At 48.6% G+C, this 23,338-nt stretch overlaps 3 protein-coding genes across 3 annotated transcripts; 2 read left to right on the top strand and 1 right to left on the bottom strand.

Annotated features, from left to right (window-relative positions):
• Positions 1-1,588: 1,588 nt before the first annotated feature.
• On the top strand, positions 1,589-3,505 carry LOC101779793 (putative UDP-rhamnose:rhamnosyltransferase 1). Its single transcript, XM_004955707.2, has one exon. The coding sequence runs from the start codon at positions 1,754-1,756 to the stop codon at positions 3,200-3,202; it is 1,449 nt and encodes a 482-aa protein (XP_004955764.1). The 5' UTR covers positions 1,589-1,753; the 3' UTR covers positions 3,203-3,505.
• On the bottom strand, positions 3,485-5,344 carry LOC101780204 (UDP-glycosyltransferase 91B1). Its single transcript, XM_004955708.3, has 2 exons — positions 4,761-5,344; positions 3,485-4,675 (listed from the first exon to the last, which is right to left on the bottom strand). Exons 1-2 carry the CDS (start codon positions 5,193-5,195, stop codon positions 3,662-3,664), a joined length of 1,449 nt encoding a protein of 482 aa, XP_004955765.1. The 5' UTR covers positions 5,196-5,344; the 3' UTR covers positions 3,485-3,661.
• A 7,608-nt stretch (positions 5,345-12,952) lies between these two features.
• On the top strand, positions 12,953-14,458 carry LOC105913716 (putative UDP-rhamnose:rhamnosyltransferase 1). Its single transcript, XM_022824157.1, has one exon. It carries the CDS (start codon positions 13,529-13,531, stop codon positions 13,898-13,900), a length of 372 nt encoding a protein of 123 aa, XP_022679892.1. The 5' UTR covers positions 12,953-13,528; the 3' UTR covers positions 13,901-14,458.
• The last annotated feature ends 8,880 nt before the right edge of the window (positions 14,459-23,338 follow it).

Here is a 23,338-nt window from a genome sequence, read left to right on the forward strand (position 1 = left end):
CTGGCCGCACCCTAGGCCCACGCCAGTGCGTGACCTAGCGAAGCATCACGATACCGTACATCGCTGCTCCCTTGGCCGCCGTCCTCGACATCACAGTCACGTAACCTGAAAACAAATCACCTCCATTAACACGTCCAGAGTCCATCGTGACTTTCGCCACCATCGTTGCAGCTACATCTTGAGCCGGCAACGACCACCCCACCCGTCAATCTGATCGCGAGCCAAAGCCGCCATCTTCATCCACGATGTTTTCCAACCGAACTGTCGAACCTGGCCGTCATGTCTGACCAACCCTGTCAAAGAACAACCACCAGGCGCTATCAACTCGATCTCCATGTATGGACGCATCCCTGTTGATTGCAGCTCATTGAACGGTCCGAGCCACCTGCTCAAAGTGTCCAACTCCACCAATCGAGTCATCGATCGCCGCCATGCTCTAGCTTATGCTCTGCCCCTCCCCGGATAGCTTGTGCGACATTGCGCGATATGGAACACACCCATCGCGTGTGGATCTTCTCTATGGATCTAGCTTTGATACCACGTGTTAGAGTAAAAGCGCGGAAGCAATAACCCCAAGAACGCAAAGCCAAATCACAAGATCACACAAACGAGAACGACATCGAGGTACGATGTTTTTTAACGAGATTCGGCCATGTGCCTACATCCCAGGGCATGACTACAAGCACTCCTCCCCATAAACAGCAGCTACACCAGCATCCAGCCACCAGAGCCGCCACTCCACCGCCCACACCAGCTGCCAAGTCGTCTCACGGTTATAACGGTAGTACCCTCGTATTTATGAACCCTAGGGATACAAAGTACAACTAAGACTTTATCCCTAACCTACCAAATTACAACTCAAGTCCAATTGTAACCAAATTGTACACATATTCGACACATATCTAACAAGCGTCGTATTTTTCAGGATTTATTCCCAACGTGCAATCCAGATCGCACCCCACTTTCCACGTGCATCAGTCCATATCTATTCCTAATAGTTATCCTCTCTACCCTTTCACATGCTAGCTACCTACATCTCTTCTATCCTTTTCTCGTTTTCTTCTCCATCACCTTCTTCTCGCTCGATGAAATCACCATACGTATCCACACATCTGGCTTGAGAGGGGTGAGTACGGCAGGCATAGGAGCAGAGCTCGCTAGTGGGAGTAGTAGGATGTGTCTCGCGATGGCGGACCCCTCAGCTCGCATTGGCAGCGGGCACGAAAGGAGGCACGGCTGGAGCGGGAGGGCACGTCTAGCGGTCGCGGGCATAGCATGGGCTGCGGCTGGCCGTCAACGTGGCGACCTCGTCAGATATTTTTCCCCTTTCCTGTATAACTTTTATTCTAATTTTTCCCAAGGTTTCGTTCATAACCTTTTTTTCATATAAGTTTTGTATATAACTTTTATATACAAATTTTGCATATAGCTTTCTATATATAATTTTGTATACAAATTTGTATATAACTTTTTTATATACAAATTTTTTCATATAACTTTGTGAGAGAGAGGAGACCGAGTGGCGAGAGGGGACCACGAATGATTAAAAATGGGAAAAGCTAACTAGGAGGCAGATGGGATTGGCACCATATGTCGGAAATCGAAAAAATGGCAAGTGCAACCCGTTTTTAAAATTAAGTACGCACGGTACACGGGGAATCATTTTTCGTTGCCAATCCATCATCGCAAGCAGGTTTCCTGCTTCTACCATCGTTGGAGCTCCAACCATCGGGGCACACTGCCAGTGACAGGCATGGCGAAGAGGCCTGCTCCACCTCCTCTTCACGTGGTGGTGTTCCCATGGCTCGCCTTCGGCCACATCGTTCCCTTCCTCGAGCTCGCCCAGCAGCTGGCGAGGCGCGGCCACTTCGTCACCTTCCTCTCCACCCCGAGGAACGTCGCCAGGATCAGGCCCGTCCCGCCGGAGCTCTCCCGGTACATCCGCTTCGTGTCCCTGCCACTGCCGGCCGTCGACGGCCTCCGGGACGGCGCGGAAGCGACGTCCGATGTCCCGCCGGAGAAGGTCGAGCTGCTCAAGATCGCCTTCGACGGCCTCGCCGCGCCCTTCGCCGGTTTCCTCACCGCGGTCTGCGGAGAGGAGGCCGGGGAAGGGCACGGCAGGAGGCCTGACTGGGTCGTCGTCGACTTCGCGCACCACTGGCTCCCACCCATCGCCGACGAGCATAGGGTGCCGTGCGCGCTGTTCTTCGTCTTCCCGGCAGCGTTCGTGGCGTTCATCGGCCCCAAGGAGCTGAACGACGCGCACCCGCGGACGGCGGCGGAGCACTTCATGGTGCCGCCGCCGTGGATCCCGCCGCCCTCCCCGATCGCGTACCGGCGGCAAGAGGCCGAGTGGATGGCGGGCGCGTTCCAGCCCAACGCCTCCGGCGTCGCGGACGGCGCCCGCCAGCTGGAGACGGTGCGGCGCTGCGCGCTCCTCGTCTGCCGCTACAGCCGCGAGGTCGACGGCGCACTCTGCACGCTCCTCGACGGCATCTACGGCAAGCCCGTCGTGCCTTCCGGCCTCCTCGCCCCCTACGACGCCGCCGCCGCCGCCAGCAGCAGCGACGCGGCCGGCGGGGGCGACGACGAGGAGACGGCGAGCCTCGTGCGGTGGCTCGACGCCCAGCCGGAGAGGTCGGTGATCTACGTGGCGTTCGGGAGCGAGGCGCCGCTGACGCCGGCGCTCGTCCGGGAGATCGCGCAGGGGCTGGAGCTCGCCGGCGTGCGCTTCCTCTGGGCGCTCCGGGAGACGAGCGGCGGGATGCTCCCGGACGGGTTCGAGGCCCGCGCGCGCGCCGGCGGCCGCGGGTTGGTGCGCGTCGGGTGGGTGCCGCAGGTGCGGGTGCTGGCGCACGCGGCGGTGGGCGGCTTCTTCACGCACGCCGGGCTGAGCTCGCTGGTGGAGAGCTTCCTGTTCGGGCACCCTGTCTTGATGCTGCCGCTGTTCGTCGACCAGGGCCTCACCGCTCGGCTCATGGCGGAACGGCGCGTCGGGCTGGAGGTGCCGAGGGACGACCGCGACGGCTCGGTGCGGAGGGAGGACGTCGCGGCGGCGGTGCGGCGGGTGATGGTGGAGGATGAAGGGGAGGTGTTCGCCGGCAATGCCAGGGAGTTGCGGGAAATTCTTTGGGACACGGCGAGGCAGGAGGAGTACATTGATGAGCTGGTCGAGCACTTGCGGCGACGCCAGGAAGATTAGGCGCGGCTTCCTGGTTGCAGTGGGTAATGCTCGATCTCTGCCGCGAAATCTGGCACGAAAAGCTTTTGTGCTAGTAAAAACATGCAGTTGTGTTTACGATTTTCGTTGGCTTGATGTATTTTCAAGATATTTGGGAGCTTCGTTTCGACTCATTTCTAGTTTCGATTTTTGAATGGCATGGTTTTGCCTTGGTACCAGGTAAAAAAAAAATCGCAGCTCACCGGTGAACATGGAAATATTGGACAAAATTCGAACTATGTTTAAAGAAAAATCCAAATAAAGTTATAGCAAAATACTGGTAAACACGGTACATATATTTAAGAGTAAATTACTCTACCATACAATAACTTATGAACTTAGTAGGTTGATGCATATTGGTCCAACAAATTATAAATTGCTCAACATATTCTGATGCCACACTGTTCAGACTTCACGAGTACACTGAACCAGTGGTCCATCTCATTTGGAGCGATGCAGGCACTCGACCAGCTCATCGACGTACTGCTCCTGCCTCACCTTATCGCCGACAACCTTTTGCAGCTCCCTGGCATTGCGCGCGAGCTCCTGGCCTTCCTCCTCCGCCATCACCCGCCGAACCGTCGCCGCGACGTCGTCCCCGCGGAACGACCCGTCGTCGTCGTTCCTGGGTACCTCGACGCCGACGCCGTGCGCCGCCATCGCCCGGGCGATGAGGCCCTGGTCGGCGACGAACGGCAGCATCACCAGCGGGAGGCCCAAGCGGAAGAGGCTCTCGACGGTGGAGCCCCAGCCGCAGTGCGTCAGGAACGCGCCCACCGCGCCGTGCGCCAGCACGCGCACCTGCGGCACCCACCCCGTCCAGACCACGCCGCGCCCCGCCACGCGCCGCTCGAACCCGTCCGGGAGCAGCGAGCCGGAGTGCCCGGCGGGCAGTCGGAGCGCCCAGAGGAACTGCGCGCCGGAGCGCTCCAGCCCGAGCGCGAGCTCCCGCACGTGGCCCGCCATCACCGGCGCCTCGCTCCCGAGCGCGACGTAGATGACGGACCTGCTCGGCTGCTCGTCCAGCCAGTGCATGGCGTCCGAGAACGACCGGTCGACGCCCGGGGCGTCGCCGTCGTCGTCGTCGGCAACGGCCTCGTCGGGCAGGAGGAGGCCGGCGGGGATGACCGGCCTGGCGAAGAGCTCCGTGAGGAGCGGGAACAGCCGGGGCTCGGCCTCCGGGCAGCTGCGGTGGACGATGAGGCGGCAGCAGGGGCGCTGCTGCATCTCCCAGAAGCGGTCCATGTCGGACACGCCGGAGTCGTTCGGCCGGAACGCGGCGGCGACGGCCTCGGCCTCGTGGCGGCGGTATGAGATGGTTGAGGAGAACGGGATCCACGGCGGCGCGACCATGTAGTCCTCCGTCGTGGTGCGGGGGTGCGCCTCGTTCTCGTGCTTTGTGCCGATGAAGGCCAGGAGCGCCGCCGGCAGGATGAGGAAGACGGCGCATGCGATCTAGCAGCAGACGGAGGAAGATCACTAAAGAATTATATATTTTCAGAATCTCCCCATCAAATATGAACAAGCGTGCATATCTCACCTCGTGCTCCTCAGCGATTGGCCAAATCCAGTGCTGCGCGAAGTCGAGGATGATCCAGTCGGGCTTCCTCGAGAATGCCGCGGCGGCGTTGTCGTCGCCGGCGGCGCAGGCCTCGGCGACGAGCTCCGCGAACGGCGCGGCGAGGCCGTCGAACGCCTTCTTGAGCAGCCCGACCTTCTCCGGCGGGACGTCGGCCGTCGACTCGGCGCCTTCCGGCAGACCGTCGACCTCCGGCAGGTTCAGCGTGAGGACGCGGAGGCGCACGGACGGCTCCGGCGGGACGGCACCCAGCCTGGCGGCGTTCCTGGGCGTGGACACGAACGTGACGGCGTGGCCGCGCCGCGCCAGCCGCTTGGCGAGCTCGAGGAACGGGATCATGTGGCCGAACGCCAGCCATGGGAACACGATCACGTGGAGGGGACGAGAGGATGCCATGGCGGCCGGCTAGCTAGCTGCTTCCTGGATAGCTGGATGGAAATCTCGGCGACGAAATGGTATAGGTATAGCACCTTGATATCGAGAAGGTGACCAAGATTATGACATTTATACGTACAAAATAGTGGTGTGACCCACGCTTATGAATATTTTAATGGCTTCGACTAATATTCGCTCGACAGCTCGACAGTTGATGTGATCGAAATCTGCCGCCCGTACGGGCACATGTGTTTCACTCGTGATGCGTGCTACTCCTCCGATCCGTCTATTTTCGAGATGACGTATCAGTCAGTCTACTCCTCCGATCCGTCTATTTTCGAGATGACGTATCAGTTAGTAAAACTAAAATTAGGGAGCGGTTATTTAGTCCGTGTCAGGTGAAATATTTGATAGTTAATTAGAAGGATTAAATATAAGTTAATTATAAAACTAATTGCATAGGTGGAGGCTAAACGGCGAGACGAATCTATTAAATCTAATTAATCCATCATTAGCAAATGTTTAGCAACACATTGTCAAATCATAGACTAATTAGGCTTAATAGATTCGTCTCGCTGTTTAGCCTCCAACTGTGTAATGAGTTTTGTAGATAATGTACGTTTAATACTTCTAATTAGTATCTAAATATTCAATGTGACATGTGCTAAAAATAAGCAGCTGGAACAAAGTAAATTTATTGACTATAACGTCGCTGCTGCCGCCACCGCCACAGCCACCCTAGCAGTGCTCGCAGCGGGTATGGGTGTGATTGGTTGTCTTCACTGAGGAGCTTGGCTCGCACCAGAGAACCTGGCCGGCCGGAACCGGGATCTGGGGATGCAATGGGGTCGTGTTTGGTTGACGTTTGAGTTGAACCAGACTGCGAAGATACGGTGATTGGTTGCACGTACGAATCTGAAATTCAAAAAACAGACGCTGTTTGGTTGGTCGCATAGAGACAGTTCAAATCACCACTTGCATTGAGGAGGTGAAGTTACCTAGCTGAACAAAGTTTATGAGGAAAGTACAATTTGTAACTAAACTAAAATTACTTAGACTTTGAAACTAAAACTACAATTATTACAGCTTGAACTAAGATAATTAAAGCCTCTAACAACATGAACATATATTTACAGTTCCATTGAGCATTGTTGATAATAGGTTGAGGTTGCGCCGGTAGCTCAGTAGGTTGAAATTTGGCACCATGAAAAGCTTGCATCGCTTCGTCTTTGGTCTTGTACTTCTTGTAGCATGCTCCTTGAATCCATTCATCTGATCATGGCAAGCCTCCCAACTGCAGTAGACTCCAGTTTGACGACCAACAGTGACAACGTACCACGCCATGTGTTCTAAAAAATGGACAAAACAAAGTATCATTGGCCTTACAAATAACCTGACAACAAGTGCTCAATTTCAGATAACAGAAATGACATATCATTGGCAAAGGGCTAATGCTCAGATTCAGGAGCAGAATAAAGGAAAGAGCAAAATGACAGCAATTAGCACAGAACAAAGTACCATTGTCCTTACAAATAACCTGACAACAAGTGCTCAATTTCAGATAACAAAAATGACAGATCATTGGCAAAGGGCTAATGCTCAGATTCAGGAGCAGATTAAAGGAAAGAGCAAAATGACAGCAATTAACACAGAACAAAGTACCATTGTCCTTACAAATAACCTGACAACAAGTGCTCAATTTCAGATAACAAAAATGACAGATCATTGGCAAAGGGCTAATGCTCAGATTCAGGAGCAGATTAAAGGAAAGAGCAAAATGACAGCAATTAGCACAGAACAAAGTACCATTGGCTTTACAAATAACCTGACAACAAGTGCTCAATTTGAGATAACAGAAATGACAAATCATTGGCAAAGGGCTAATGCTCAGCTTCAGGAAAAGATTAAAGGAAATAGGAAAATGACAGAAATTAGCACAGATCACATTATCATTGGGCTTACAAATAACCTGACAAGAAGTGCTCCATTTCAGATAACTAACATGAGAGATCATTTAGCAAAGGGCTATTGCGCATATTGTGGACCAGATTAAAGGAAATAGGAAAATGACTGAATCAGGAATGTACTGATCATGATAAAAGGTCAATGACCTCAAATTCTGAATTATATGCAAGTAGGTACCAAAATGACAGTAATGAGGACAACAGAAGCTATACAACATGAAAGAACTTATCATTGGCAAATGGCATATGCTCATAGTATGAATCAGATCAAAGCATGTACGAAAATAACAGGAATTAGGACATAATTGAGGTGAATCAAAACAACAGCAACATTGACAAGGCAGCACAAGTACCTGCACAAATCAGGAGCCATATGCCCTGAGTAACATGAACTTATCACACCAGTTGGGCATATGGCATGACATGAAAGCAACAAAGCAAGGGCAGCCAGTAGAGCACCATCATAGGCAATGGGCATATGCTCAGAATGAAAATAATAATAAATCAACAGCAACCTCATAGGCAATGGGCATATGCTCAGAATCAAAATAACAATAAAGCAACAGCAACATCATAGGCAATGGGCATATGCTCATTCATCAACACAGCAGCATCATAGGCAATGGGCATATGCTCAGTCATGACCAGTCAGACAGTCATCACATCTGAAGCATCATAGAGTTCAGTCACTAATCATCTACCAGGAGGCTATCAACAGAACAGGGTCAGCCTGACTACACAAAAGAATGAAGGAGTGGACCAGGAGGCTCATGCACAAAAACAAGCCACCATCTGATCAGCAGTCACTGCACAAAAGAATGAAGGAGTGGACCAGGAGACTCATGCACAAAAACAAGCCACCATCTGATCAGCAGTCACTGCACAAAAGAATAGTCACTGCACAAAAGTAGGCCTCTGCACAAGAGCCTCAGTGCATGTAGAAGTGCTTTGCCAAGTAGGTCTTCAACCACAGCACCCTGTGAGAATCATTCATCTTGACAAAAGAAGTACCATGAGCCTTGTTGCCAAGAAGGTGTTCATAGGCAGCCATCAGTTCTTCATCAGTGAAACCAGGCATGAACATGATAGCATCATAGAGATCAGGGTGCACATCCTCTACCTTGGTCTGAATAATGGCATTGGCAACATTGTTCACAGCATCAGTCATCCCAGTCATCACCAAAATGTCCCCCTCACTAAGCATGGACCTCTTCCTCTTGTTCCCTCCTTCTGAACCAAGAGGACCAGCAGCTTGACACTTCCCTGCCATATCATCCACCTTAATGTGGTCATTCTCTGAATCTGCAAAGTCAGAAGGGGACCCCAAAGGTTCACTGGATCCCATAGCATATTTCCCTGTTGCCAACCCATTCCCAAAGATCACCTCCATCTGCTGGTAGTTCTCAATGGGCTTGTTCAACAGTTCAGCATCCTTTGGGTGTGCCTGAAATGCAAACAACAGATGGTATTAGTTGATAACAGATGCTCAGATAAATGTATACATAGTAGTCAACAGAAGGATTAGTAAACATAACATTACCTGCACATGGCCCTTGTAGTGCTCATCCTCCAAAGTGATCATGAAGTTGTCATCATCCCACAGTGCACCACTCAGTTCTCTCAGTTTGATCACCCTGACCCACCTCTGTCTCCACTTCCTCAAATGGTTGTATACCTGAGTCCCTGTGACCTCAAGCCCTGAGAACTCAACCACACTCTTGGCAACTTGGTTCAAGTGCACTTCCTTGAACCCCTTGTCAGTTCTCACACCAGTAGAGATAAGTTGACAGAAGCGGCGAAGCAGAAATGCAGACATCACATTAGTCCACCTCATAGCAGCCCTGGGTTGCTGCCCAGCACCACCAACACCTGCAACCAGACCTCCAGCAGCTACGGCAGCCTAGCCAGCAGCTTCAGGTGCAGCCTGGGCAGCAGGTTGAGCTGCAGCCTGGCCACCAGCAGCTGCGGCAGCCTGGCCACCAGCATGGATGGCAGCTTGGGCAACAACCTCAGCAGCCTCAAGTTCCTCCAGCAGGTCAAACTGACCATTCACTTGTGCCATGTCCTAGTAAACATCATTGCATGTTGCCCATTGCCTCAGGAACTAGTAAAACATCATTGCATACAGCCCAAAGCCTCATGTATGCACAATAAGTATAGAACAATGCATATAGCCCAAAGCCTCATGGATAAGTAATAGAATGCATATATCATCACTGCACACTTGTCCAAGCCTAAAAGTGAGAAAGGTATTAAGGAATAATAGATCATCATAGCATTGTTGTCCAAGCCTCAAAGTGAGGAAGAAACAGGAAAAAAGATCATTATGGCATTGTTGTCCAAGCCTCAATTTGAGAAAGAAACAGGAAAAAATATCATCATCGCATTGTTGCCCAAGCCTCAATGTGAGAAACAAACAGGAATAACAGATCATCATGGCATTGTTGTCCAAGCCTCAAAGTGAGAAAGAAACAGGAATAACATAACATCATAGCATTGTTGCCCAAGCCTCAAAGTGAGAAAGAAACAGGAATAACATAACATCATAGACCAGTTGTCCAATGGTTCAAGGTACAAAGGGAACAGAAACATTACAACACCCTAGCAAAGTTCTCCAATGTCTACAAATGTGCATTACCCCTACTAGCCCACATTTCATTAGCCCATTCATCTCTAACAGAAGCCCAAGCTGCATTGTCATCAACAGGGACCCCATGTCCATTAACAGAATTAGGCTCCCATGTGGACTCAAGAGGAATAACCTCATCAGGTCCATGCCCCAGAATCCAATTATGTAAAATGCAACAAGCAAGGACCAACTTCACTTGTGTCTTGAATGGATGAAAAGGTTTGTTGTCAATAATGCGAAATCTATTTTTTAAAGCCCCAAAAGCCCTTTCAACCGTAACACACAGACTAGAATGCCTCAAATTGAACAGCTCCCTTGGATTGGTTGGGTAATTTCTACCACCAAACTCATTAAGATGATATCTAGTACCCTGTAAGGAGGTAGGAATCCAGGACGGCATGCATATCCAGCATCTACCAGATAGAACTTCCCTAGAAAGATTATAAAACAGGTATTAGTCCTACAGTCAACTAGTTTGTAACTAGGTTTAAGGAACTAATTTATTTCATTACCTTCTGGGAATCCTTAAACCATCCTCTCTCTCTAGTGCATCTGCTAGAATGGTGGGCATCATGTGCAGAAACCCTCCCAGCTAGCCAACACATAAGTGAACTTCAATCAAAGTCCACTGCGGCCTAGGACATTTTGAGTTGTATAGTGTTTCCTCCCCCTAATGTTGATTGCATCTACTGGGACTCTAGCATAGATGTGAGTGCCATCTATAGCCCCAACACAATCCTACATAAACCCAACAACACAATCATCTACAAAAATTTTACTCAATTATGCATTATGTCTGTCATAAGGATACTAATGTGTTACCTTGAAATATGGGTACCATCTTGAGCTGTTTGTAATCTTAAGAGGTGTCTCAGTTGATGGAGCCTTAATGATCTCATGCCTAAGTTCACCAATTGCATACAACACCTCTTTGAAATGTCTACTTACTGTCTCTACAGATCTCCTCCAACTTTGATGGATAACTCTAAACCTTTGGTTATGCCCAACAACATGGAGAAACATAGCAACTTGCTCTTCTACACTGCTATGTATGGTATCTCTAAGCAAGTCCCTGCCCCTAAGCAAATTACATAGCCTAAAGAAAGGGGCTCTTCTCATGCGAAGCAGGTTTACACACTCTACATCTACAGTTATATATTCTGTCCAAATTTTTTTGCCTTTCCTCGTCCATAGCACTCATTGGGGCATAACTAATCTGCGGACGTGAGGGTTTAGCCAGCCTAAGCCTATTCAGGAAGAATGCATACATGACAGCCACTAGAGCAGCTGCATGAATAATAAGCATGCGTCTCTTGTCTTCAAGACCCATCTATATGAATAACATGCAAAAACAAGGGTCACTGACATGGGCAACAGATCCTCAGAACTACATATAAACACATCACTGGCATGGGCAACAGAAGCTCACATAAATGTATAAACATCACTGGCATGGACAACAGAAGCTCAGATCTAAATGTATAAACATCACAGGCATGGACAACAAGGCTGAGATCAGTATCTAAACACATCATTGACAAGGACAACAAGGCTCAGGTCAATATATGAAAACATCACTGACAGCAGAGAACATGCCTCAGATGACTATTGTAAAACATCAGTGACATGGACAACAATAATAAGATCAACATAGTAGTCATCATTGACATGAACAACAATGCTCAGACCAATCTAAAAACATATCATTCACATGGAAAACATGGTCCTATCCATATACACGCATCAACATCATGAACAAGTGTGCTCAGAGTATGCTCACATATCAAACAACACTGGTACCAATCATTTCAACCTCCTATTAACCATCGACAGCATGGTTTTAGGATACCATGCGCATGCACAGAGGGGCAAGGGCTAGGATATTTTACCGCAAAAACAGCAACAGGGAGAACAGCGTATCAGAGGACGGGGAACTCAGCTCCGCAACCGAACCACGAACAAATCAGCGGCGTCCGGAGGAGGAGGGGTCTGCTCGGGAAACCTAGCAAACAAACAAAAATAATAATCACTCAGAACAGAACTTCTTATTTTAGATCGGGTGCGGAAACTTCAAAAAAGTACATACGAACCACTAAAGAAATCAGATCGGGTCCTTCAACTCAAGAATCGTACCTAGGAACAACCGAAGAACTCAGATCCAGTGGGGGACTGCGTGTGTCACATAAGAAAAGGACCGGTCAGTGGGATCATCAAACCCTAGGGTTACGGTTTTGACGAAATCCGAACAAAGGATGCAAAAAAACTTGCCTGGCCCAACAGATCCGTCAACAACTCGAACCTGCGAACCAAAAAAAAGTCATGGGGGTGGTAGATCAGGCCTCCGGAGATCAGAAACAACAACGACAGGGGACAAGGTTGGAACCCTAACCTGCGAGCCGCTGGTGGAGGAACAAATCTGCGCGAGAGGGAAGGGGAAGGGGAAGGGTCGGGGTCGACATTTATGCCCGCGGAATGGCGCGAAATCGCCCGGTAACCCTAGCGAAGGCGCCAAAGCTTCCCGCGTGCACGCGCGGAAGCTTTTTCGCCCGCCGCGCGCTCGCCTTGCACGCGCCGCCGCACCCGCGGAGCCTGGCTCTGGGGAGAAGGTCGAATCGGCCGCACCACGGGAGCCAGGCTCCCAGGGTGTTTTTGCATCCGGCGAACCAGGCCCAGCGGAAGGCCCAGGAAACCAATCATGCCTGTATTGCACGCCGGGAGCCCGGTTCCGGGTACGTCCGACCAACCAATCACACCCTATATGTCGCATATGTAACAAATTCACCCGTTGTCGCCTGAAGGCGCTCGATGACGTGCCAGCAGTGTCGCCGTCATCTTCCTCCCGCGTTCGCTGCCGCCAACAAGGAGCTGATAGAGACCATGGCACAAGCCTGCTTGACGACCTAGCTCAACTATTTCCTCAAGCTCCTGACAGGTTATCTGACAATCACTACTAAAATATTATCACATCTGCTTGCACACTTACGTGATTAAAACTTTTGGCCACCCAACAGACTTGGAAAATTATAAAAATAAGTGCCAATAATTAAAGCATGACAGGACAAGGGGAAGGGATCCTTGCTCCACGACACTTGACAGGACCAAGATGGCATTAATTAGACTTCTTCGTAGCAAAGCCCAAGCAGCTCTTCATGAGCCAAACAAAGATGAGGCAATCAGCTGGAGTTTTCTAGGATATAAGTCTGTAGTTCGGTACTCCGCTTGCCAGCACGCACCGAGCACTCCATCTAACAATAAGATGCAGCAACAACTATATGAATAAGAGTGAAAGGGAAAGCAAAAACGACAATATAAAAACCCCCATTGTGAATTAGTCACGTTTATATAAACAATGTGCAAACCAGCCTCCAGACTTCAAGCAAAACCTCTAGTTCTGCTGCCGTTCAGCATCTTTCTCAGTTAGCAGGCATTAACTGAGTGCAGTTCTTCTGTGATCCTCTCCTGCCAAACAATAATCCAACTGAAATGCCACATCAGATGAGCACATAAAAATAAAGAGAAGAAAACGGATTAACAAAAATCAAAACCATATGGCAACAGCCTACAACCTAAGCTCATACGCCTGACGAATCGAAAAGATGAAAACTGGCCAAGGTGAGAAGCCTCCGTCACTTGCATGCACCTGGTTATAGAAGAACTGTAGATGAGGGTTTGCTCCATAAAAACCTGATAGCCAAAACTACTGTACAGTCATGCTCCTTGCACAAAACTAATTAAACACAAGAACATACTGACAGATAGATATGAATGAAAAAGATGCTCTTCACGTGGTGGTGTTCCCATGGCTCGCCTTCGGCCACATCGTCCCCTTCCTCGAGCTCGCCCAGCAGCTGGCGAGGCGCGGCCACATCGTCACCTTCCTCTCCACCCCGAGGGACGTCGCCAGGACCAGGCCCGTCCCGCCGGAGCTCTCCCCGTACATCCGCTTCGTGTCCCTGCCACTGCCGGCCGTCGACGGCCTCCGGGACGGCGCGGAAGCTACGTCCGATGTCCCGCCTGAGAAGGTCGAGCTGCTCAAGATCGCCTTCGATGGCCTCGCCGCGCCTTTCGCCGGTTTCCTCACCGCGGCCTGCGGGGAGGAGACCGGGGAAGGGCACGGCAGGAGGCCTGACTGAGTCATCGTCGACTTCGCGCACCACTGGCTCCCGCCCATCGCCGACGAGCATTGGGTGCCGTGCGCGCTGTTCTTCATCTTCTCGGCAGCGTTCGTGGCGTTCATCGGCCCCAAGGAGCTGAACGACGCGCACCCGCGGACGGCGGCGGAGCACTTCATGGTGCCGCCGCCGTGGATCCCGCCGCCCTCCCCGATCGCGTACTGGCGGCAAGAGGCCGAGTGGATTGCGGGCGCGTTCCAGCCTCCACGTCTAATAGCTTTGTGCACGTTGGATCAAAAACAATAATGGAGGTTTGGACTTCTCTTGAACGAACGGTCAATCGGCTAGCAAAAAATATCTCTGAATAGGCCATTGTTTGAACTGCTGCTGAAAGATACTCTAGCCACCAGAAACTTGCCGATCATAGTCTGTATGGATGCTTGCAGCCGGCTATCTCTCACTCTGGATCTTATGGGATTTTACGGATTTTGTTGTCAACAACGGTCATCAAACCATAAGACGCCCTTCCAATCCTGACGGAAAACACTCAAAATTTTTCCTTCCCAGGGATAGTTTTTGCTTTATAGTCTTGACCTCTTTGTCCTCTAGTTGAGCCATGATTATTTGATCTTGCAAAGTGGGTTCCAAGGATATATGGTTCAAAAAAGCCTTGGGGAACAATTTCCAAATTTAATTTCCCTATCTCGTAACACAAGGTCTCATTAAACGCTTCGGCTGACAGGCAATTGCAATGGGCCTTACGGCTTAATGCATACTCGATTGAAAAGAAACCTAACTTGGCAGTCATTTTCCACTTCATGGAGATCGTTTTAGCCCTCTGATCAACAGCAAGCAAAACAAAAGAAAAATCTTGAGGTATCTCCAGAAATTGAGTGAACAGAGGAGGTGCACAAGCACAAATTAGATTTCTGGCGCCATTTTCATGGGAAAACTTGAGCCCACTGGCTTGCAAGGAACACAGCATGGATAGTGTCACTGTTACGTGATGGCAGTTATATGCTGATTGAACTGAATCATCTGAATACGCGCGCGTGCAAGCAAAGCTCCCCGCTCGCTCGAAAAAGAAGAGCCCGATAAAACCAAAACATCTTCCAAACCTTCTGAAATAAGACAAATAGCTAAACTGCTAGGGCCAATAGACCCCACTTCTCCAGAGTTTTCCCAGTTGAGAGTTCTGCAAGCTACCATCCATCACCTTCCTAGTTCGTTAAAACACCTCTGTCAGTTGATTTCTGCGGAACCTGGATCAAATAGGAATTATTAATCATCTGAAGAGAAAACAACGACAGTCCATGTAGCCCTTTTATTCGTGAAAATGGAAAGATAGCATGTTTATGCTTTATCCATGCCTTGATTCAGGCATTTAGCAGAAGTACACCATGATCCTTGCTATCAAATAGCAAGCCTCATTTCAGGCTTGATGTGTAGGTGATATTACTATAGGTTCTAGGACAAAGGAAAGGCATGCAGTGACTCATCATGATGGCACGGCTAGCATCCTTTAAACTCTTACACATTATTGTGTTCTATATATAGAATTTCTAGTTTTCACTTAACCATGTCTGATGATTCAATATATTCACAAACAAACAGAAATACTAGCAGTCTTGTACAAGCCCATGTACTTCTTTGTGCTTTTTTTTAAAAAAAGCAATGCACGTTATGCTTACTTTCTTTCAATTTCTTGATCCATAAAACAGAAAAAGAAGACCACTTCTAAGAAACAGGGTATCTCAATTAATTGCTTATAATATTATACTCGTTTTTCATTAAAAAAATTATACATACAGGAGAGAAATAAATCAAAACGATGACCCGCCAAACATTTTAAGGCCTCTATACGTAGTTACTTGGTATATTTTGCCCAGTTTGGATTTTTTTAATAATTTATGCAATGCTGTTCGTATAACAACTACAATCTGAAAGACTCGAAAGTAGAATATGATGGTGATAATGTTTAGTGTATTCTACCCTCAAAATGTAGTGTCTAAAGTGCCACTACAAGACCTAACAAAAGGAATTGTTGTTCAAGTTCATTCTTAACCAAAATAGCCATTTTATAAACTGGTCACTCATGATTCGGAGTGTGCACTTCAATAATGATGGTATGAAGAAATGAACACATACAGGCAGTGAACAGTAACTAGTCACCAAGCAGTATCCTTAAGATGAAAAGGAATGAATATGACAATAATTGAGAGACAGATTCAGGGAGTACCAAGTAACCCATTCAATGTTTCATTTCAATTCTTCTTGACCCTGTCTACACGAACTAAAATGTCCGATAAACTCTTGCTTTTGACATTGTCCTTGTTCCTCCAAAACGTTCCTTCAATCATATATAGGACTTGAATAATTTTATTACTACATAAAAATAAATTGAAGTATACAGTTCCCTATGCTGCATATAATAGTTGAAGTGGCAAATAAAACTGATACATTTGAAGTTTTGAACAGAAGTATAATCAATTAATTTTACTACAGAACAAAATGATACTGCTATGCACAAGCCTCCAACCAACAAGATGCAAAATTAAAAGGAAATATTGTAGCATAAAAATATCTATGTACCAAACATGAATCATGTGAAAGACAATAACCTGAAGAGGGGATCTGGCTTGATTGAAGCCACTGTGGGAGCACACACGGTTTAAGGAGCTCATACTCCGCTCGGCGGTGATCATCTTCACCTATCAGCGTGCACCCAAGCGAATTCCCCGTGCCCATGTCCAAAGAGAGACACTGCTTGCCAACTGTTAGATGCATGACGCTTGCGTTCAGTGGGTCAACAACAGCAATCTGCGGCTTGTTCTTACACAGGTCTTCATGCGGCCAGAGTCGGCGTAGTGCCACTGCTCCAGCGTCCAGCAGCTGCCGTCGTCGTCAAGTGTAAACGAGCTGAGCAGGAAAGGCTCTTCCTGTGACACCTCTGCATAGCGCATCCTCCCTTCGCTGACGCCGATGCGCCTGTACCTGCACATATCCCGTCGCTTCTTCTGGTCCACGTATCTGTCACGCTGCCCCTCCGCAGCTCGACAAAGCGGAGCTCCGTCCGGTTGCTGAACGGATCGACGGAGAGCGCGCCGCGGGCCACGTCGACCCACCACAGCCGGCCGGCGAAGGCCATCGCCTCATGGGCTATGTACATGTCCATCGGGCGCGCGAGCGGGAGTGGGGACGGCAAACCCACTATCTTGTCCCATTTTCCTGTTTGCGAGAGAAACCGCCGCATGACGAAGCTCCGGTCTTGGCCGTTGCTGAGCACGGCGACGGCGTACTCGTCAGGTGGCTGATCCGGGCGCTCGGATTGAGTGAGGATGCCAATGTCCGAGTACCACATGGTCTTCGTCGTGCCGTCGATGTCCGGGAGGCGGACCAGCTGGCCACCGAGGTCCGAGGGGGTTGCAGACGAAGCGCGTGACTTCGGATTCCTCGGTGACTTCAGTCAGCATCCGTCCCCGGATGCCGCCGGGCATGACGACTCCGGGGACGACGGGGGCCGTGGCGGGGAAATCGTAGTAGGTGAGGACGAGGAGGCCAAAATGTTCTGTTAACTGGGCTGTTAGGCCTGGGCCCATAGGCACAAGTGCATAGTATCGCCTCAGGGCCCAACTGAATCGCTCCAGCCCACAAACTAGCCTCATATATTCCTCGCTCATACAGCAGACTCGATTAGCTCTGCCGTGCATCCGGAAAGTTGTGCTTACGATAGATCGATATCAAAGTTACCATCCAGAGAACGAGTAATCAGAGATGCCTAAATAAGACTCCCGTCAAGTCATAGAACTACGCATCGGCATTTTTCATTTGAAACGATGAGCGTGCTGTCTCGCAGTGAACACAACATCAATAGTCTGGTGATGACCAGTTACATGCTGACTGAACTCTCTCATTCTACTGCAACTGCAATGTTCCGAGTTCTAATATGCATGCAACCAAAAGCCCTACCCCACAGAAAAGCGCAAAGAAACAAAAACCAATTCGTGACTTCTCCCAAAATTGGACAAAAGATATAGGTAAACTACGAGGGTTCTGTACCGTCCATCAGCTTGCCGATTCGTTAGAACGCCAAGTCCAGTTGATTTTGTTGAAACCTGAATCAAATGGGAGACATTAGGACACGTTTGAATATCATATGAAGATAATGAGTGGTGTGAAAAAAAGAGAATTTATTTCATTCAGCGTAAACACAAACAGTAGACAGGAATGCATCTAGTCCCTTGACTTGTGAAAAAATAAAGATAGCATGTTTGTGTTTAACTTATGCCAGATTAAGAAGAAGATTACACCATGATCCTTGTTATGAAATAGCAAGCTGTCTTAGGCTTGATTGGTTGCTCATAATATGTTAGGAAAGGGATTACAGTGGCTCATCATGATGGTAAAGCTATAGGCATCCTTTCAGCTCATAAACACAACTTGTAGCTGGCAGTTTATCGTTTTCGCTGGTTTCAGTATATATAAACAGAAACACTGTCATAATCCCATATGCCTATCTGTATATTCTTTTTTAAAAATATACATGGTATGCTTACTTTCCGTGTCCTGTGACGCCAGTGGCTAATTACAAGTTACAACAGGATAACGTGGCAAAAAAAACAGGAAGTAATACAGTTTAGTTCAGTTCCATCAAAAGATACAATTTAGTTCAGTGTTGCTCTTCAATGGTTGTCCAGAGTATTCTAGGAGACAATAAACCATAAAAATGACAATGATACACATATTTTAAGGCTGCTAATCTTACCTTCAATATCCTTTTTAGGGAGAAAAAGAGAAAAAACGAACTCCAACAGTCCACCCAAACCTTCCCCAATTTTTTAGCGACGCTAAAAAATAGCCTTCCACCGCGTATATTTTAGCGTTGGCGTTCCTCCCCCAATCCTGATTCCTGCACGCCCGTGCGTCTCTTCTGATGGGCCCAATACAATGACGTGGCCTGTTTTGAAATATTGGGGGTAATTTATTAGCGATCTGCTGTGGATTGATATGTTTTTGGGGGAAATTTTTTTCAGAAGAACCCCCAATACGTAGTTTTGGGGAAGAATTTTTTGGCGTACTCTTGGAGTTGCTCTAATAGTTTCATGCTTTGTTACTTGCATTGTTATTGACCCAATTTGAAGTTACTACTGTTTCACCCCCCAAAAAAGTTGAAATTCTGAATAACTATAACATGCACAACTGGAAGGGGAGCCTTGGGGTGCCCGCGGCCACGGGCGGCCACCGTCCCTGTCGTATGTCTTCCTGTCCGCACACAGGCCGTTTCCTGTCCGCACACAGGCCGTGGATGAGCTGCGTGATGTATAGCAGTTCGGCATAAAATCCTCGCACGCCGTGGTCCAGGGGTAGCAGCCGCACGGTGGGAGGGGCTAGCAGTAAGACGGTAACCACCGCTCGAGCTGCACCGTGACGAGACAGGGAGGTAGTGGCCGAGGCATCGCAGCTCACCTCAGGGCGATGGAATCCGGCGACGGAAGCAGTGACGGAAGACGGAAGCGGGGGTTCCGGTGGCGACGGACGCCGGCGACGGAAGCGGGGGATCTGGTGGCGATGGAAAAAGGTCGCGAGGTCCGAGAACATGGAATTGGGCGCCATTTCGGGCGGCGCTCAGCTCGCTCCCACCTCAAAGCCGAGCAGACAGGCGAGCCGTGGATGTGGGGAGCGGGAAGGCGAGCCGTGCGGGAACTGGAGCTCCGAAGCGGTGGGTGCGCTGGGTCGGATGGTCCGGCCATCATTGAATTAGATTCTGTTTGGTGTGAGTTGCTTATTATAAGCAACTTGCTTATTTATAGTTGCTTATTTTTAGCTACAGGTGTTTGGTTTGAGTTGCTAAACTGCATTAAATGAGGTTGCTTTTGACATATTTACCCCTAATAATTACATGCCATCCCATTTCTCACTCCTCATAAATGAGAGCGGGGTAAAGACCACATTTTAATCCTCATAAGCAACCCTGGGCTAAAAATAAGCAGCTCCATAATCAAATAAGTTGCTTATTTTTAGTTGCTCAGAGCCTTAGTTATTCTGTAGCTAGTTATAGATAAACATAGAATTAGTTATTCGCTATTCGGTACCCTGTTACGGAATACCCGAGCCATTCGCGCCCCCTCGCACCACGCCCTCCCCTCACGTCTAGTTTTCTCTGTATTAAAGCACCGGCCATCCAAGTTCGGTTTTCCCAGGCTCAAAAAAAAAAGGCACCTCGGCCCACATCACAATGATTGATGGGTCCAACGAGGACTAGACACGTTGCTAGGACCAAGAAGCTCAGACGTTGGTGCAAAAACATGTAACACGTACGTGATAATTTCATAAAGACGTTTATAAATTGAAATAATTCCATATGTGAACTATTAACTAATCATTCCTGCTATTTGGAATTTTGAAAACTCTGCTACACGGCCAATTTGATTTCATAAAAACGTTTATAATTGACCAAAACCTTCGATCACATGAAATATTTTTTTTTGCCAAACCACAAATAATTTTGATAGGTCGAACCACAAATACTGTTTAAGTCTTTATAGTCGATCATAAAAACTCACATATCGTGGCTGCTATTCATTCAATCTCTGCTAAGTTGATTTGACCGTAGAAAGCTCTGTTCGCTGCCAATTTGATTAATATGTTACAATATACATACTTACTCCGTGAGAATGCTATTCTATACCACAAGATTCAGTAAAATATAAATATTTGATTGTTCGATAATAAAGACTCAAACTTTTGTGGCCCCAACTCAGTTTCAATCAACAAGGAGCTGATAGAGACCATGCCACAAGCCTGCTTGACGATCTAGCTCAACTATTTCCTCAGGCTCCTAACAGGTTATCTGACAATCACTACTCGCCAGCGCTCCATGATAGAATAGAAGGGCAACGAATTAAAGAGAAGAACAGGGGTGCGCTGGTGTGCTCGCCGACGAAGAGGACCGGCGGAATCGACTGCGGAAGGCAGTCAAACGAATGCCGGATTGAAGATGACGGCTTGCTGGTGAGCTACTGACAACTGAATGTGGTGGAGGCCCTCTCCGCCGGCAGCTGGGCGTGTTGAATCCGGGGGGGGGGGAAGCCGAGCAGCTTGGGTTGGGCCGGAGGTGACCTACCAAGGAGTTGCGGCATCCGGAGACAGGGGGTCAGATGGCTAGTGGAGTCCGTAGACGCCGGCAGCTAGGCGCGACGAAAGGGGAGGCCGATGCCCAGCCGAGCAGCTCGGGTAGGAGCAAGCAAGCACCGGCAGGCGGCGGTGGCCGGAGACGGGGGTGGATGGTGAGTTGTGGCGAGGACGGGACGGGGAGCGGATAGGCAGGAATTGAATATGGATGAAGTGGACCCACTATCTAAATTGGTTGTGATTCAATCTAGAGAAAAAAAATCTAAAAAAAAGCCGGCTGGAGGCGGAGTGAGTTAGGTTGGCTCGGGTACGGAATAGTTATTTGGTAACAGAATACAGTATTAATATATATATATATATATATATATATATATATATATGGTGAGTCTAAAATGAGTATATGCTTATTTGCTATTTAGGGTGCGCACACCCTCCAGTTACAACTCCAGAAACAACCCAGTTGCAATCCGACAAATAAACCAGTTGCAACTCGTCAGTTGCAACTAGAAGAACAACTCAGTTACACCCGGTGAAACGACCAATTGCAATATGTCAGTTGCCACCAGAGAAACAAACCCAATTACAACCCATCAGTTGCAATTACTCAAAAAAGCTACGAGTTGCAATCAATATATACGTTGATCATCGAGTTGATATCCATACTACAAATTGCAACTCATATTTGTTGCTTTGCAACTGGTTAGTAACCCTCTATAAGATAGAATTGCAACTGATGTAGTTTTTGGGTTGCAACTGGGGGTGGGAACTACGGTGAGCATAGGCACGTAATAGCAATACAGTGTGTGTATATATATTATATAATATATTATATATATAGGGCGCGTCTATTTAGCTCGCTGCGAGTTGAATAATATCCAACGCGTAGGCGGCGCCACGGCCAGAGCTCCATAGAGTAAAAAGCCACGTTTTTCATCCGTAACTGTAAAAATCGTCTCCCATTGCTCTGTTTTAATGTGCGGGGTTTTCCTCCACCATAAATTACGCGCATCCTTCCGTGGCTGCCTGGATCCTGCCGATGGACAAGTGATCGACACATGCAAGTACTGGTTGATTCTATCACATAATGATCCGACACCAATTTCTAGGGCGGATTGATGGATGAGGTGGCGCTAGCATGTGATTTCCGCCCAGGTTTCACGGGAGTTGCTCCTTTTTCAGCTGTGAGAAGTAAAAAATGGATCCTTGGTTTCGTGCTGACTCCGTTTTTGAAAATTTTCATATGAATACAGTCGTACTGAGATCTACCCGCATGAATCGTGCAGGAGGATTTTGTTGCGTGCATACGCAAAGAGGTTTTGCCAGTATTTTGCCGGATCTAGTCGGCCGCTGCACACATATTACGATCCCGTTTGGTAGAGCTTCGGCTTCTCATAAAACGGCTTCGACTTCGGCTTCTTTGGTGGAGTGGCTTTTTTAGTAAAGTTGAAGCCGTTTTGCAAAACGTTTGGTACAACGGTTTCTCAATGGTAATATATGTAATTTTATGATCACTTAATGCTCGGAGAGAGAGGAGAAGCCGGTGAAGCCACTTTTTTCGGCTTCTCCTCTCTAGTGTAAGCCGTTTTGAGGCTTCTCCCCGGTTTTGATGGTGAAGCCGTTTTGAAATTGACCCTTTGGTAGAGCTTCACCAAAAACTGGTGGAGAAGCACTTTGAGAAGTCCTACCAAACGGGGTCTACGTCGTTCTGAATGCAGTAGTAAAAAACCCATAAACCACCGTTTGCCACATGGCATTCTTTATTTTATTCATGTCGCAGGAGAGATGCCGACGAATTACAAAATATTTGTAGAAAACTGAACCTGGGCACGGGGGATTTCATTATCTCCAATGCCGCACTACGATTCCTGATTATTACTCCATTGACGGTTCTTCCGTAGTGCTGGGAGGGCCTCCATTCTTGATGCCGCTTGTGCCCTCATCTTGTCCATCGTCGTCGTCGTCGTCGTCATGCTGCAAGGTGTAGCCTGAAATGACAGAGCGTCGAGGAACGAGGGGTCAGGTTCCTCTCCATCTACCAGGCAGAGCGTCTTGTATCGAAGATATGCGCTGAAGTCTTCGAGCGTCTTGACGTTTGGAGGAATTGGCGGATCGTCGCTGCAAAAAATGCTCAAGGACGACATCCTTGAACTGCTTGATGTCTATAGCACCTTTCACGCCAGGGGCCGACATGCAGCTCGTTCGCTTGGCTGCTGCGTTCGGCTTCTGGCTGCTGCGGCAGAGAGCTGCTGCGTGCTGCAGCTGCTGCGGCAGAGAGCCGAGCAGCAGCAGCCAGCTGCAAAGCAGCCAGCCGAGGCCATGGTCCATGAC

Source organism: Setaria italica, chromosome II (genome assembly GCF_000263155.2).
Source record: "Setaria italica strain Yugu1 chromosome II, Setaria_italica_v2.0, whole genome shotgun sequence".
Taxonomy (NCBI): domain Eukaryota; kingdom Viridiplantae; phylum Streptophyta; class Magnoliopsida; order Poales; family Poaceae; genus Setaria; species Setaria italica.